This window comes from Buteo buteo, chromosome 2, assembly GCF_964188355.1.
Source record: "Buteo buteo chromosome 2, bButBut1.hap1.1, whole genome shotgun sequence".
Classification (NCBI taxonomy): domain Eukaryota; kingdom Metazoa; phylum Chordata; class Aves; order Accipitriformes; family Accipitridae; genus Buteo; species Buteo buteo.
This window is the reverse complement of record NC_134172.1, coordinates 57443794-57460773: the sequence shown is the minus strand read 5'-3', so window position 1 is coordinate 57460773 and position 16980 is coordinate 57443794. Positions and strand designations below refer to the sequence as shown.

Sequence of the window (16980 nt, the reverse complement as noted above, 5' to 3'; positions counted from 1 at the left end):
ATGTAAAGCGATATCTACAGATTGAGCTGCTACAAAAACATAAGGATGTGAAGTACATATCATCACCGAATCTTTGTGATTCTGTGTCAGGTTCAAAGTATACAACGAATTGTTCTTTTGATAATCACCATGAGCTATTTGTTGTTTTATAAATGGCATACCTATCATCCATGACTTCATGAAAAAAGGGTCCAGTGTTATTATTATACTGAGCTTGTAATACTGGCCCAGACAATCCTCCCTCGGACCATTTGAGGGTTTCATTCATTACTTGTGAGAAGTTAACTGGATATGATGAACTACTTATAAGGTGTCTTCTGAGTCCCCAATCTACAATCAGAAAGATTAGTGCCATTAATGATTGAATCATGATCAATGCCAATAATAAAGACAAAAGTCAAATTTCCTGTATGGGACTGTTTATTCTCACGTTGCTGATAAAGCAAATGAAATTTGGGTGTCACTGGCAAACAATTATTTACAGCTTGATTGGATAAGCAAAGAGGAGGAAATTCAGAATAATAAGTATGTGTGTCATTGACATGGATCCATTCTTTCTGTTCTTCTAGTGGGCCAGGAGGTGGTAACCATATCCCTCCTATCCATTTTGTGTCATTACTAGAGACAGAAATCTCTGAATCCCACCATGTTACTGGCCTAAACAAGGGAGGGTCAGTAACATGGGCCCAATAAAAATGTTGCGATTGAGCCATGGTGACTATGTGAAGAAAAAAGACCAGAATTCTTACAGTACTGTTGCTGACCAGTATTGCCAGGTATGCTAAAAAAGGTGTTCTCTGGAGTAGGAACCGCTCCTACACATTGCATCATCATGCTAGCTTGTTGCTGCGTTCTCTTCAAATCTCCCCACGTGACAGCTTTTTCATTCTCGATGCACTGCTTCCTCCTCATTCTTTTCTCCTCTTTCAAATTCAGCGTCTTCATCTGCAGGATTGGGTTGTCCAAGTGGTTTCCCCAGCTCATGATAGGGTTTGACATAATGAGCAGGCAGCCACCTGGGTCCTGCTGGTAGAACACACGCATACCCTCTTCCCTGAGTTATTAGTGCAATAGGACCAAGCCATGAGTTACTTACTAATGGATCTCGATATAATATTTTTGGTCGTTCTGTAAACTTCCCCTGTTCACCAGAATAATGCTTTTCCATGGGTGTGACAGATTGTTGAGAATTCACATTTAAAAAATTTGAGGTATAAATTGCATTGTCTAATTGTTCCTGTGGGCTCATATTCCCCCTTTTTTTGTTTTAACAGCATATTTTTTAAGGTCGCATGGCTGCGTTCAATTATACCTTGTCCTTGCGGGTTATAGGGTAGCCCTGTGACATGAGCTATACCCCATTGTTGCAGAAACAATTGTGTGCTTTTAGCGGTGTAACCAGGCCCATTGTCTGTTTTTATCATTTTAGGAACCCCAAGATTTGCTAAACAATGGGTCCAAAGTTTTTAAATATCTTTTACCTTCTCCCCTGTGAGTGCAGATGCACAGAGCGCTCCAGAAAAGGTATCTACAGATGCATGTACATACTTCAGACGGCCGAAAGAATTTACATGGGTAATATCTGTTAGCCATATTTCATTAGCTTGTAGGCCTCGAGGTGTAACACCGCTAGGAAAAGTGTGTGGTGTCAGTCGCTGACAATCAGGGCAAGAGCGAGTAATGTCCTTGGCTTGAGATAAAGAAATCTTAAATTGTTTGCTCAAACCAGCAGCGTTTTGGTGAAAAAAGGAATGAGATGATACTCTTGCATAATCAAATTGTAATACAGCTACTGTCAATGAATCCGCTATTGCATTACCTTTTGTCAAGGGTCCTGGTAAAGTGGTATGAGATCGAATGTAAACAATAAATAAGGGATGTTTTTGATGGGAAATCAAAGACTGAATTTGAAAAAGCAAATCAAACAACTCTCTGTCATTAATTTCTTTCAGAAAGGCACCATTGATACGTTGGCCGATATTAACAACATACTCAGAGTCGCATACTATATTTAAGGGCTCATGTGAAAACAATGTGAGGGCATGCAAAACTGCCCAGAGTTCAATTTTTTTAGTAGATCCATTATGTTTTGTTATCGAATGTTTCCACTCATTGTTGTCATGCCACAATACAGCTGCTTTTCCTGTTTTTCTGGAGCCATCTACATAAACAGTTTTAACATGGTTAATAGGTTTCTGTTGAACAATTATGTCTTCAGCTAGAGGTAAATATATTAAGTTATGTAAGAATTTATCGGGTGGATAGGTAAATGTAATTCTGCCTACAAAATCAGCCAATGCAATCTGAAACTGCTTGGAATTTTCTAAAAGGAATTGATAATTAGAGGTAGTGAGCAGCAGATGAATTATTTCTGGATCATAACCAGTAATATTTTGCACCCGAGCACAGCCTTTCATTATAAGAAGAGCATACAGTTCAGCTGGAGTAGTGATTTTTCTTTAGCGTGTTGGGGAGAAAAATCCATTCCAAATAATATACTTTGTTTGTAATTTCTAGTTGTCCTATTAATCCAATCGGCTGATGCTCTGTCCTGACTACAAAGAAACGGACAGGCAAAGAACTCCTTATGCGGTCTGCTTTCATCTTTGAAATGTGTTCAGTAACTAATTTCAGCTCTTGCTCTGCAGCAGAGGTCAATGTTTGCTTCGAAGCAAGATTGGAATCAGCCTTTAATAATTTAAAGAGATAACACAGTTGATGATTAGCTAATCTGAGCATAGGCTGAACCCAATTAATAGCTCCTAACAGTCTTTAAGCATCATTTAGGGTGCTGATTTGTATATTTAATTTTAGTGTCTGAGGCTTAACATGTTGTTCAGATAAAATCCACCCTAGATATTTCCAGGGCGGCATGGACCGAATTTTCTCTTTTGCAATTTGCAATCCATGAGCTTGAAGTGCTATCAGTAATTGTTCTAAGGTTTGATCAATATATGTTTGTTCTTTAGCACTGATGAGAATATCATCCATATAGTGATGAATGATACTAGAAGGGAACTGTTGTCGAACGGGTGCCAGAACGGCAGCAACATACAGTTGACAAATTGTAGGGCTATTCATCATTCCGTGTGGCAACACAGTCCAATGATATCTATCCATTGGCTGTGCATTATTTACAGAAGGCACAGAAAAAGCAAAATGTTCAGTCTTCAGGATGGAGAGGGATAGTGAAAAAGCAATCTTTTAAATCAATTATGAAAAGTTTCCAATCTGCTGGTAAAACGGTAGGATTTGGGATTCCTGGTTGTAAAGATCCCATTGATTGCATTACTGCATTAATAGCTCTCAAATCATGCAGTAGTCTGCATTTCCCTCATTTTTTAGGGGTAACAAAAATGGGGGTATTCCATGGGCTATTAGACCAAACAATGTGCCCTGTTTGAAGCTGTTCCTGGACTAGTTGTATGGCATGAGTTAACTTTTCCCCTTTTAATGGCCACTGATCAACCCAAACGGGTTTTTCTGTTAACCATTTCAGTTTGAGCAGGGCTTTATTGTCAGTGACCGCTACAATAAATTTGACTTTTCCATGGTTAATGTCATGTCCCATTGCTGCAACAAGTCTCGTCCCCACAGATTCATGGGTGTTTGCATTTACATAAGGTTGAATCCATGCCCCCTTTTTTTCAGGGCCAGTTACTGCTAACAAACGAATGCTCCAAAGTGGTACTTGCAACCCCCCTATTCCTGTGATGGTAGTATGTACTGGTTCTACAGGCCAATCAGGTATCCAAACATTCTGAGACATAATTGAAACATCAGCACCTGTATCTGCTAGTCCCGAAAACTTTTTCCCCTGTATTTGAATGTCTAATGTGGGCTGTTTTGTAGTAATAGCTTTTGTCCAAAAGACATTTTCACTTGTGGTACCAAAGTTCCCTTGACCTCAGGGAACTTGTTTTGAATTTGGAACCCAAATAATAATAGCTAATTCCTGGTATTCTAATTTCCAAGCAGAGTACTGTGCTGAGGTAAGCACTGTTTTCATTAATGCAAACCCATCCCAAGGTGTCATTATATAAGAATTCGAGATAGCATCTACAATTCCAACTGTGCTCTGTAAACCACTTTCCTGTCGGGACTTCCTTAACTCTTTAAAAACCTGATAAGGCAAGCCATCGTGAACAGGGCTTTGATTTTGGCAACGTACTACAGGGAACGGGAAAGTAGTACGATCTCCCTGTGACACAGCCTCTTCCCTGCACCGCTGTAAGGCAGAAGCCACTGGACTAGGCAGGGGCACGGAGTCAGAGGGATTGGCAGGAGAAAGAGATACAGGCGATGCAGCAAAGCCAGGTTCTGTTTTAAGTTCTGCAAACCCCAGAGGGGGAGTACCGGGCAGTCGGGGGGCAAAGCGGGTGCAGAGGCCGCGGGAGGCGGCGGCGGGGACCCGCATGCAGTGGTGGGGGCTGGCAACCCCGCGGAGCCCGTGCTGCCCACCCGCTGCTGCCCGCGGGCTGGCGGGGTGTGTGCATTAGTGGTGGGGGTGCGGGCGGTGGTGGGGGACAGGAGTCTGGTTCTGGTTGGGGTGCCGCTGGAGCCGATGGAATAACATCATCAGAATCACAGTTATCACCACCATCGGCTTCAGGTTTTTGTTCTGCATCAGCCTCGGAAACCTGTAACGGGTGTGAAGCGGCAAAAAGGAATTTCCACGTTGTAACAGCTGAATCGGGAAGTGCAAGCCCTAGTTCCTTTCTTGTTTGCACGTGCTCCCCCACTCTTTCCCAAAGCGCTGTATCAAAGGTACCGTTCCACAGAAACCAATTACAATGTTCTTTTACCGAGAGCAATAAGTGTTCTAGTTGCCTTTCAGTAAGCTTAAATCCCGCTGCATGAACTATTTGTTGCAAAACCTTTAAGTATAAGCGATGCTCTTGTGATACGGCTTGTCCCATCGTGCTATTCTACACCACCCCATAGCTTTTCCATTCAACGGATGCTACTGTTCCTGATTTTTCAGGAATTGTGGCCACAATTACTCACCCATTGGGTTGCGGGTCGCTGCGAAGTTCCCCTGAGCTTTCTGCAGTCTCCTGGAGCCTCAGACGGGGCACCAAAAATGTGGCAATGAAAGAGGCACTCGGGATGACAACGAGATGGTTCCGAAGCAACGGCAAAAAGACCTCTTCATTGTCTCTTACAGCACATTTATGTGTTACTAAAACAGGAGCACATATCTGGCTCAGCTGAGATGTTTGCCAGTCCTCAGAACACTTAAACACACACTCCACACGCATACTCATGACTGTCTTCAGCCACATCTTCCCAGGCACACACCAGGCAGTCCTCCGACCTGACCTTGTAAAACTAGTTCTTCAAAGGCTTGGCAAACACGCAGCACAACAAGTTCTAACATTCACTCTTGATTCAAATGCCAGGTGTTCTGAGCTGCTCCCACAGCAGACAAGCTCCCTGACCCTCTTGGGTAGTGGAGGGTAGGAAAGATAGAAAAAGAACAGTTTAAAGGCACTGTCCTTGTAATAAAACAGTGAATTACGGATCTCCCTTTCACCTAAAAAACAGGCAAATGCTTTGCTTGATCTTTTATTTTTTATTTTTCATGTATTAATGTGCCATGCATAATCACTGACACCAGAACTGAGCAGAAAGTATTCCTCAACTCACACACATGCATATATATATCTGTGTGTACTTTTACAAACCCAGTGTGGAGCTCGTCAATATGGTTATCCCTTCTGGCATCGCTTCTGGTTTTCAAGTATCAAGCTGATTTTCCACATTGCACTGTTTCTTAAATTCCAATTTCATCACTATGAAATGCTTTGGGAGATTTTATCATAACGCATTAAGGAGTTTTAGTAAAAATGACAAAACAGTATGCGGTTAAAACGAGACCTCCAAAACTTTTGTAACAGATGCTAGGCAATTCTAGCTTTGTAGAACTAGAAATAAAGAAATAGATTTGCTGAAGTATGTTTTCACAAAACATGAAAGAAATAATAACAAACCTTTGAAACACAAGCCAAAACAGAATTTACAAAGAAGCAGGGTACTGTGCAGCTTCGCTGGAGGTGAGTTGATCTCCGTGGGTTCCTCTTTGTCTTCTGGAGGGTCCAGCTCCAGGGGTGCCACACCATCTCTTGGATGACACCCACTGGCACGTTTGGTGGGGAAGATATTGCCCAAACATCTTTCTGCCTGAGCCTCTTCTTAAGATGCACAGTTCAATCTGTTCATCACAGAACCTGTTCTGGCAGCAGAGAACACCTCTCCACTGCAGCCCCGTGGCTGTTTCCCACCACTGGAAGGGTCCTGTTACAGCCGCCTCCTCAGAGGCTTCTCCCGGCAAGGGCTGCTGCTCTCCCCTGCAGCCTGGTCTGGCTGTTGGGGAGATGCTCTTTCTGGGGCTTTGTGACCACCCCAGCAACCTGCCTGAGGTTCTCAATGCACCACCCAAAGGCTGGTAGTAACTCCATGATGCTTCTCTCCACCTGCCTGCCCCAAGTCTCCTTTGTGCTGCGGGAGCACCAGTGGCTGAGAGCCTCTTTCTGTGGGTTTACTTCCACATGCCGTTTTGCTTGCTATGGAGAAAGACTGCTCCTTGCGCCCAGGGACCACCCTCAGCCTTCCCTCATCCGTTCTGGGCTCCATCCTGAAGACCCTATGCAGGGCTTCCTCCAGAACATCACTGCCTTGCTGGTACTGACTGAAGAGTCAAAACCAGCCCCAGCTATGGCCCTGTCCACCTGAGTTACTGAGTAACTGTTCCCCTGTGTGCTGTTCCCCACAACTGTAGGCTAGTCTGTGATGAGAATGGCAGGGTCTATCACTCGAGGGGTTCTTCCACGCTAAATCCATGTTTCGCTGATTGTTGTTGGTGACTGACAATAGTTTGCACTAAAGGAGTAGGAACATCTCTGTCCTTCACATTCAAGCTGTTTATGTTTAATATCAGCTTCAGTATCTTTGTAATCAGATGAGGTGACTAAACTGTAAGAAGTTTCTTTTCGATAAGGAATATTTTGAATCTAACCCAACTTTTAAAAAACAATGTCTGCCACGCTTTGCATAGAATTGTGTAACAAAGTTCGGTGTTAATAGTGACAGGAGAGACATGGTCTAAAACACATGATTAGATACACTTCTACCTGAGGGACATGTTCATTAGTGGCAGAGATTTATTTTAAAGTGTCTTAGCACACAGTTAAAAAATAAAGCAAACTTTCAGGTTGTGTAAGAAAATAATTAGAAATACTTTACTGTCAAGTTTTAGCATGACTCTTCCAAGCCCTCTCATGGGCTGTGGAACTCATGGTCTGCCAGAAAGGGCCCAAACTCTAACAATAAGAAGTGAAGTATTAGAGATTCCGGAGGAGCCTGGAATGCTTGCCACTGTCACTCCTTTGATAACATTGTATTTACTGCAATATTTATTACTGAACTTCCAATCGTTATGTTCAAATACGCTCTTACTACGGTTGGTTTTTGATTATGCAGGAGAGCTCTCCAGACTAAATCCGTTGCACGCACCATGGTAACACCACCACCATCTCCCCTCTTCCTCCCCCAAGCTAATATTCACATCGTGCTCCTGTTGGGAGATACGTGTTGTACATAACCCCAACAGGTCAGCTCTCATTATCCACAGCGCACTTACCAAAGTGCAACAAAAGTCTATAATCTGTTAGGTACCTGTGTAATAGTTCATGTTCTTGCCGAGAGCTCACTTAACTGTTTGCTGAGTTTCGTTTCACCTACCGTTATCACCACCATGTGGCAAATGTGTGAATTACTCTCTAAAGAATATTCTCTAAATTATTCTCTAAAGAATATTCTAAAACGGATCTGGCAATCTTGCTAATTAAGATCATCTAACAAGCATACAGAAAAGGGCAACAGTGTGAGAGCCAGCTCCTAACTTGCAGGTTGAATTTTTGTGGGAATGATGGAAAGTGGCTGACAGTGACCCCTCACCAAAATAGGACAAGGTCTCATTTTACAAGAAGCGAAGAACATGTGTGAGATGATGTTGTAACCTGCTACTTAAATAATCTCCTCCAGAACAACTTGGTGCGCAGTCATTGCAAAGGGGCTGTCGGGAGGTTTGATGCCCAATCGCAGTGCTGTAGTTATATTAGGTTAAAACAGATAAGAGAAAACTAAAAGAGCACTGTTATTAGCAAGACACGGAGATGCATTGTTACTTGGAGAAGACACTGGCAATAGTGTCTGCGCCATCCAGAAATTTATCCAGATCTGGATGAAAGCAAGCATAACAAAGTAAATGTCACTTCTTTTTTTCTAAGAAACTCCACTCTCAGGCCCGTGTCTGCTCCCTGAATAGGACAGAGATGATGAAGCATCTTAAATCTGATCACTTTCTGTTGCTTCTGAAAAGCAAACAAAGAAAAAAAATCCCCCAAGGGGGAAATTACCACATGAATGTGCACCGCAGAACAGAACGTGTAAGCTCAGTGCCAATTTAACCTACTTTTACTGCAATTTCTCTAGAAGACAGGGGCAGCCCGGGCTGCACAAGCTCTCCCACACGGTGCAACAGATAGAAGCTGGGTACACTTCATCATATAACCATCAACCCCTGAAAACGAGAGAGTATATTTCGCTTTCAACAGGAAAACAGAATTCTGAAGTGTTAAATCTCACTTCAAGGGCGCAAAAGAAGCCTGAAGTTTGCTCACAGAGCAAGCCGCGGCACGCTCTGAAGAGCGCGCTGCCGCCTTACAAACTTATTTCAGAACAGGGGCGGGGAAAGGCTCGGGAAGAGCTCAAAAGCCCGGCCTTAACCCTCTGTGGGGATCCCCAGGAGACACCGCTCTCAGGCGCTCCCGCCAAAATCCCGGCCTCCGGTCGCCAGGCACCTCCTGCCTTAGCAACCGGCGGAGCCCCGCCCTCCCCGCCGCTCCCCATTGGCCGGCGAGGCTATATATAGACGTCAGGGGGCAGGCGGCCTTCCCTTTCGTTCCGCGCCCGCCCGGACCTCTACACGGCGTTGTCAGCGTGAGTCTGGGCCGGCGGCTGAGGGGGGGCGGCGGGGGGGGTGCCTGCGCCCCGCGGAGCCAACGGCGGGTCCCTCCGCGCCTCTTCCTCCGTGGTGCCGGCGGCCGGACGTGGCCCAGCCGCGGGGAGGGCCGAGGCCTGCCGGATGGCGGGGCGGGGGGAAGCGGCCGGCGCGGCCAAGATGGCGGCCGGGGCTGCTGGCGTGCGCGTGGGCCCGGGCCCTCGTGGGGCGGGGCGAGGCGGGAGTCCCAGCGTGGCTGAACCGGGTGCTTGTGCCTGCAGGTTCCCTGTCGTCGCTTCCAAAGGGAAACCCCACAATGTCCGGAGGTCTGGATGTCCTGCAGATGAAGGAGGAGGATGTTCTCAAATTCCTCGCTGCCGGGACCCACCTGGGAGGCACCAACCTTGACTTCCAGATGGAGCAGTATATCTACAAAAGGAAAAGCGACGGTAAACCCGTAGGAGGGGTGGCCTTGGGATGAGCAGCGGAGATTTTGTGGGCACGGCAGAGGAAGGCAGGAAAGTGCTAATGCGTGAGCTCTCTAGCGGTTTCTGCATGGCTTGAAAGGTGCAGACTGCTCCGTGGTTTGAATCGTGTTACTCGGAGAAGTAGAATAAACTACGCATTTCAGAATTCGGTAAACCAACCATAGCTGGATTTGGGCACTTTTGCTAGTTCTTGGCTATAGTAACAAAATGGTTTTAATGTCTCAGTAGTGATTTCTGCTGCTTGTTTGCATTGTTCTTCAGTCTGAGCTGCACTCTGTTAAAAGATTGAAGCTTATACCATGCCCTGGTTCATGTTGACAGGTGCTGGAAGTGTGCTACATTAAAACCATACAAGAGGATTTTTCTTGGAATAGGTTTCCACTAACTAGAATTTTGGATTAACCACAGCCATGCGACAAGTTTAAGGGTAGAAGAGTGCTGTCCTCCTTTAGGGCCTTGTATTTGCTGGTTGCTCTAAAGCCTTGTATTTGCTGGTTGCTGAACACCTTTTGTTACCAATAGGTATTTACATCATCAATCTGAAGAGGACCTGGGAGAAGCTGCTCCTGGCAGCCCGTGCCATTGTTGCCATTGAGAACCCAGCTGATGTGAGCGTCATTTCTTCTAGAAATACTGGACAGGTATGGACATTCGTTGGTCATGAGGCCTGCAGTCTTGGGAGCAGGACTCTCTTGCCATGCATCATTGCTTACCAGTGGCAGCTTGATTATAAAAGGGAGTAACACAGATTTTAGTTCCAGGGACACTTTTTTGGACACATTTCTTGTGTTGCACCTGCAGCTTAGAACAGATCAGTTGAAACCCACTCCCCATTTCTGTAGTTCTAGGGTAGTAATTTGGTAACTTGGTTTTCTTTCATATCCTTCTTTGGGTACTTCCTGTTGGATTTCTGGTATATTAGTGGTCAGTCCTCTGGTGGGCCCCCCATTATTCTATGAGTCATTGGCGCTGGTTTTTGGGGACAGTAAGCACCTGATACGAAAGTTTTCAAAGAAATCATTTGCTCTGTTACTGAGCAAGGTATAGTAATTAGTATACTTTTAATTTTGTCTGTAGATTTTTAGCAAAAAAATCTGTCATAGGAGGAGACACAACCTTTAAATAAAATCTATTTAGCCACTGAAGTTTATCTGTGAGCTTGAGTTTCTTTGGACTAATGGAGGTGGTGCCACAAATGTTAAGGGGGATTGTGAATGACATGGGGTGCATTTACAAAGGAAGAGCTTAGGTTTGTATGGACTTGACCTGCACACTATTAAAGCTTGATGCTGAGGTCAGTTCCTGGCCAATGAGCTCTCAAGTGTCGGAAGTGTGCTACAGCAAACCAGATGGCAGGGTTTTCGCTAACGCCAGGAGAGGAGCTCCCTCTATGACTGGAGTTTGATAGTAGGCCCTGCCACATGCCTGGGGAGTTGAAAGTTGTTGCAAGTGAGTAAGAACTGCCAACTGCAACTTTAATGGACACAGCTACAGTTTGTGTATATTTACTGCTGAGCTTTTCCTGTAGTTCCTGAAGTTATGCTACTGGATCATGAAAGGATGTAGAAATCATGGAAGAAAATTGCCTTTGGTTTTTTCATAAACTTCTTGTTTTATCCCCCCTTTCATGATTTGATTACGAGACTTTGGAGTAGAGCTTGCCAATAACTTCAGGAAAAAAAAGGGTTTTTTTCTGTATCCTTAGTTACTGCTTTGCTGGTGGAGATGGTCCTTCTAACTCGTGGTGTTGGTGTAGCTATTTTCAGCAACATTTTTATTTTGTCTCATTCTGAGCACAGAGCTGGTGGTGAGTCCTCATTTCACAGAAATCGAAACAAATAGTTCGATTCAATTTCATGTGTGTTCACTGACAGCATACCTGGGTGATTTGGCTGAAATGCAGTTTTCCTCCTTCACCTTTGCTGTGGTCCATTTTGCAGCGTGCTGTTCTGAAGTTTGCTGCTGCCACTGGGGCTACTCCTATTGCTGGACGTTTCACCCCTGGTACCTTCACAAATCAGATCCAAGCGGCTTTCCGTGAGCCACGACTCCTGGTTGTTACGGACCCCCGGGCTGATCATCAGCCGCTGACAGAGGCATCTTATGTCAACATCCCCACCATTGCGCTGTGCAACACCGATTCCCCGCTGCGCTATGTGGATATTGCTATTCCCTGCAACAATAAGGTAATGGCTTTGTTGTAGCATTCAAAGCTCCTTCCTCAAGAGTGTGCCCTGGGTTGCAAGATGGATGCTTTCTGCAGGGTAGGATTGGCTTGTGTCTCACACATCTCCCAGGATGATGAGCTAATTAAGGCCTCTCGCAAGCTAGCAGGCAGGTGGGGAGGAGGAGATGAACTGCACACAGTTGGAGCTTGAAGCTGAGGCCAGTTTCTGGCCAAGGACCTCTCAAGTGTAGGACGTGTGCTATAGTAACCTGGCAGGATTTTTCGCTGACGCCATGAGGGTCTTTGTGGCCCAATGAGTGGAGTTTGATAGTCATTCTTGCCACAGTTTATTGAATGTGAATGAAAGATAAAGTGCACTGATGAAGAAACTGCTCTGAAACATTAGCTTGCCAGAAACAACCTGAAAGGTAAAGTCTAGGAAGATGGGAAACTTCTCTTTGATCTCTATCCAGATGTCATTTCCCAAAGCTAGCGGAAGCCACATCTGAGCATGTGTGTAAGATTTGCTCATTTGGTCAAGTTTTCTATTTCTTCATTTTAGCTGATGTGATGAGCATAGCTCCTGTCTTTTGGACAAGATTCATGTGGGGTAGCGAACAGTGTGAAACTCCATGGCAGGAGAATTCCTTCAGGGTATGCTGTATACAGCAAATTGAGATGCTGGTGATTGAAGTGTGCTGCGATTTCTGCAGAGACCTGAAAATGTCACTGGAACTCAAAAAGTAGCGCTATACTGAGTCCAAGTACATAAGTGTGGGCATTAGCAAGTAATACCTTTCTCTTGCCAAACCAGAATCTTCGATTGGGTGCAAATAAGTCTGAGCTTTCAAAGAAAAAAGGTGTTTTCAAATGTTTAGCTTTACAGCAAGTGTTAAGTACTTTTCTCTATTCCAGGGAGCCCACTCAGTGGGTCTGATGTGGTGGATGCTGGCTCGAGAGGTCCTGCGCATGCGTGGCACCATCTCCCGAGAGCACCCATGGGAAGTCATGCCTGACTTATACTTCTACAGGGATCCCGAGGAGGTAGGAGACTGGTGGCAGGAAGTGTGCCTCTGTGGGATGTCTTGCTTGTGCTCCTGCCTTTGGTCCTGTGTGCCTGCTGTTGAGGACAGCTTTTGCTGATAAAATAATTGCACTTCACACTTAAAGGTGGTGGTTGGTTAATTGTATTGCCTGTTGTCAGTTGGTGCCTATTGTCTGGTAGGTGATGGTAGGGGTGGTGAGGCATTTCTGGAAGACTTAGGCTATGCTCTTGCGTTGCAGATTGAAAAGGAGGAGCAGGCTGCTGCTGAGAAAGCAGTTACGAAGGAGGAGTTCCAGACTGAATGGACGGCCCCAGCTCCTGAATTCACTGCTCCTCCTCAGCCCGAGGTTGCAGATTGGTCTGAGGGAGTGCAGGTCCCATCCGTGCCCATCCAGCAGTTCCCCACAGGTCAGTGTAGGGGGGGTGTCTGTGGGAAGTTGGGGTGTTTGGTGTAGTGGGTGGGAAGGGCTGGGGTGCACTAAGCGTTCTTGTCTTTGTTAATTGCAGAGGACTGGAGTGCCCAGCCTGCCACCGAGGACTGGTCAGCAGCTCCCACTGCCCAGGCTACTGAGTGGGTTGGCACTGCCACGGAGTGGTCTTAACTTCACTCCTGCCATATACCGGGAGAGAAATAAAGACTGGTTTAGTACACAGTGTGCCCGGTACTGCTTTTTTAACCTTGCTGGCAGGTGAAATATGCGGGTAGTGTGGGGAACAGTCCTTGGGCGAGGGTGGGAGGGTCTGTAAACTACTCTTTGCCCCCTGTTCAGTGGAGTTGGGGGTGTGGGCTCTGGCACTGGGCTGCCCTCCTGCCCTGGGAGGACCTTCCTATTTCCCACCTTCCCTTGCAGCGGCTTGCTGTTGGTCAGCAGGAGGACAGTGGTGGAGGGGAGGGAAGGTGTCACCAGGTGACGTGCAGGGCAGGGCTGGTTTTCCCGCCACTCCCTGTGTGGGGTTTCACCACTTTGCAGGGCGAGCTGGGGTCTGGTGGGTGGGTGTGGGTGGCGGCCTGGCCCCATGGTGTATGGAGGAGAGCCCTTGAGTGGGAGCTGCTCCCCTGGTGAAACACCAGTTCTAGCATCAGTGTTACTGATTCCTTCCTCAAAAATACCACAGTAATCCTCGAGGGAGAAACCAAACATTAATTCATCTGCTTTAACTATTTTGAGGGTTGTATTTCTGTGATTAATAGCAATAATGGGAGGTGGACCACCAAGAGGAATGGGGGTTTTGTTCGTTAGAGGTGGAGATGTGTTCAGGTTGGATCCCTTTTTCCATATTGCTATGGTCTCAGCATTCTTCTTTTTCTGCCTTCAGCCATGCCAACCAAGCTGTAAAGAATGTTTTCCCTTAGCACATGTGCTCGTTTGCTTTTACTGTAATATAGTGCATATTAGCAGTCAAAAACCTAAAGCAAGCTATGTACATTATTGTACAGTATCTGTCCAAAGGAAGGTGATATTTTTCCTGTTGTCTTCACCTATTAGATGCAAGGCAACTAAAGATTTTGTTAACTACTAACAGCTTTTAGCTGAGGCATGTGACCACTTTACTCTTTGGCCCCAAAAGGGCCTTTCCTGTTCTGTGTGCTGTGTTCTTCCGATGTGTGTTCCTGGCATGTCCTCGAGTCCTCTACTTCGCAGCACCCAGCAGCAGGAGGCTCCTTCCTGCCACCTGAGGTCTGTCACCGCATGTCAGGATGGGGTGAGAACCTCTTCGCTTTGGGACTCTGGGTGCGTGCTGTAGCTGGATAGGGGACAGTCTGTGCAGCAGCTGTTGATTGACTCCCCAGTTCTGAGATTGCCCCAAATAACTTGTTGCCCTGGTCTTTCTTTTCACCCTTCCACATTATAAGTTTTCAAACTCTGAGCATAGGCTTACCTCTCTGTACTTTGGATCGTTGCTATTACTGTTTCACCCTTGTCCCTTTTCTTCATCTTGTTTTGTAACCTCCTTCATGCGAACATGTTCCAGTTAATGAGAATATACCAGTCATCAGACAGCTCCTGTGTGGGTGACGGTGCTGTTTTAAATCCATGATAGCTGCATCTGATGTACTTGATACTGAAATATTTCTGGCACATTACTGGAATGTGCTTGTTTTCATCTAAGGATTTCCTAAAGTATCACTTCAACTTTTATGATAAGTGTCTTTTTTAGGACCAAGGACTGCCAGTGAGAGGTGGATGCACACAATCTGGGAAGAGAGGGTCGGGAGACAGATCTCTGCATGTGGATTCAGAATTACATTCTTGGGGTAACTGGGGTGGGGCAGGAGAGCTTGACATGAATGGAGCTCTGCAGAGGGGATGAATAGCAGCCCTTTAGAAAAGGAGGCAGCCTTGGCTGCAGCAGCAGAGGGCACGATACAGGAAGGCTACATTCCTCAGCATGCTGGGAGCACAGGGGAGGAGTGGTCTCAGCACAGGGGGTGGAGGCAGGGGCAGAGGCATGGCAGGAGATCTTTCATCTGCCAGAGCTTCCCCTGTGGCAAATACCTGGTGGATACGATCTATTGAGGCAGTGCGGAGGGATAGGAAGAGGAGCTAGGGGCAAATCTTGGAGACTGGTTTTTTTATTGTAATATTTTCTGGCAAATGCAGTGTTGATGTTGAAAAAGGACAGGAGAGAACTTGTAACCATGTTCTTCTGGATTGATGTGATCTGGCCCAAGGTGGCTTTGGCTGAGATTTCCATGAAGCGAAAACAATTTCTTTCTCTTGAGGGTCTGGCAGAGTTCCCTTTCTCCACGACCTTCTCTTTGTATTTGGTTTGGGTTGGTTGAACTGGGCTAGATATGCTTCTTAGGATAGCCTTTCTCTTCCACCATTTGGTTGCAACAGGAGCTAGCTGGTGTTGCTGAGCATCACAGAACCCCTCTGGAGAAATGAGCTGTTGAAGAGTCCTTGCCAATATGCTACTATGTGATCCATGAATCTCATATACACATGTGCTTTCTAATTCCCTCCCTAATATATGTGCCCCCATTCACAGATGTTACTTTTCCTCTCCAGTCATTTCTTTGCCCATAAAATCACATGATATTTTGAGTATCCAAGTATTGTTGTAGGATTACATCAAGGCTTTTCTTTTACAGGAAGCAAAGGGCTTTATGTGCTGTTGAAGAGACACAGCTCTGTTTACTTAAATCAAGGCTGCAAAAATGTTCCACTTTTCCCATCTGTAGGCTGTTTTGCTTTGTGAAACAGTGGAAATCATTGTAGGATGATTGATGCTGTCTTTTAGGAGTATGGTATACTCATTGGAAGCCTGTTTACTAGAATTGGTGTGCAATATATAAGTAAGCATGCAGAGGAAAGCGAGTTGTGTATAGTTGATGAATTCACCTCACTGCTTCTCTTAGGAGGCTTCCTCCCCACCCAGGAGTGCCAGCGTGCACTTGGAGTAGATATTGTCATTTTAAATTTTTTTTTTTCTTTCTTGGGTTAATAGCATCCTGGTGCAGATAGACTTTAGACGGAGTAAAGCACATGGTAAATCCGCAATTGTCATGAACTTGGCACTCTTCAAAGCTGTGTAACTTGAACCTTCTCAGGACAGATGAACCCTGTCATCTTGAATATGTGCATCCTAGCAGAGGAAGAAAAACATTTCAGATTTGCCTCATTACCACTGTAGGACCAAGGAGTTGCTGTGGCATCTTCCCACTGCCCTGCAGCTTCCAAAGAGACATTGGCCAGCATTTCAGGCAAAATTCCTTTCCTCTAGCCAATGCTTGGCACTACCAGCTCCTAGCCCTTGCAGCCTGGAGTTTGTGAAAACCACAAAGGCTCTGAGTTTGTGAGAACCTCATCTGCATCGAGTCTGTATGGCAGGTAAAGGTAGAACAGTGCCTTACAGCTGCAAAGGGAATGAGGAAGATCCTCGATTATCAGCCCCGCAGAGAGACAGGCTGGGGGGCATACCTTGTGCATGATCTTGCTGTGTACAGTCTCATCCACAGCAGCGTTTTTCTGAATTTCTTGTTTCCTGGGACAACGATTTCTGAAGCTGTTTTTATTTGCTCTTTTAATACTTGTATTTTTAAGAATACTCGCTGCCATTTTTCTACTGTCCAACTTTGAAAGCATGTCATTTTTATTTATACCTAATTCCTTTATTCATTGTGATGAATAAAACTACATAATGAAGGTATTTATCTCTGTAGTTGAAATAACATATCTTTTCTGAGCTGTTGCTTAAAACCTCAGTTTATAAAGCGTTCATAAAACCTGAGTTTAACTGGTGCGTCTCTCATATGCCAAAGTCCTAAATA

The 16980-nt window shown here is 45.4% G+C and overlaps 1 protein-coding gene and 2 non-coding genes across 3 annotated transcripts; all 3 read left to right on the top strand.

Annotated features, from left to right (window-relative positions):
• Positions 1–8868: 8868 nt before the first annotated feature.
• RPSA (ribosomal protein SA) lies at positions 8869–13355 on the top strand. The gene is made up of 7 exons (XM_075055788.1): positions 8869–9003; positions 9286–9453; positions 10015–10133; positions 11433–11678; positions 12575–12703; positions 12944–13112; positions 13212–13355. Exons 2-7 carry the CDS (start codon positions 9321–9323, stop codon positions 13304–13306), a joined length of 891 nt encoding a protein of 296 aa, XP_074911889.1. The 5' UTR covers positions 8869–9003; positions 9286–9320; the 3' UTR covers positions 13307–13355.
• On the top strand, positions 10758–10917 carry LOC142028810 (small nucleolar RNA SNORA62/SNORA6 family). Its single transcript, XR_012649704.1, has one exon. It is a non-coding gene; the product is annotated as a small nucleolar RNA SNORA62/SNORA6 family (small nucleolar RNA).
• Positions 11849–12007, top strand: LOC142028811 (small nucleolar RNA SNORA62/SNORA6 family). The gene has a single exon (XR_012649705.1). It is a non-coding gene; the product is annotated as a small nucleolar RNA SNORA62/SNORA6 family (small nucleolar RNA).
• Positions 13356–16980: the final 3625 nt, after the last annotated feature.

Bases quoted from the DNA above. Each gene is read 5' to 3' on its own strand.
- RPSA (XM_075055788.1), top strand. From the start codon at position 9,321: ATGTCCGGAGGTCTGGATGTCCTGCAGATGAAGGAGGAGGATGTTCTC. The intron at 9,454-10,014 runs GTAAACCCGTAG...TGTTACCAATAG, and splicing joins CTACAAAAGGAAAAGCGACG to GTATTTACATCATCAATCTG. The intron at 10,134-11,432 runs GTATGGACATTC...TCCATTTTGCAG, and splicing joins CTTCTAGAAATACTGGACAG to CGTGCTGTTCTGAAGTTTGC.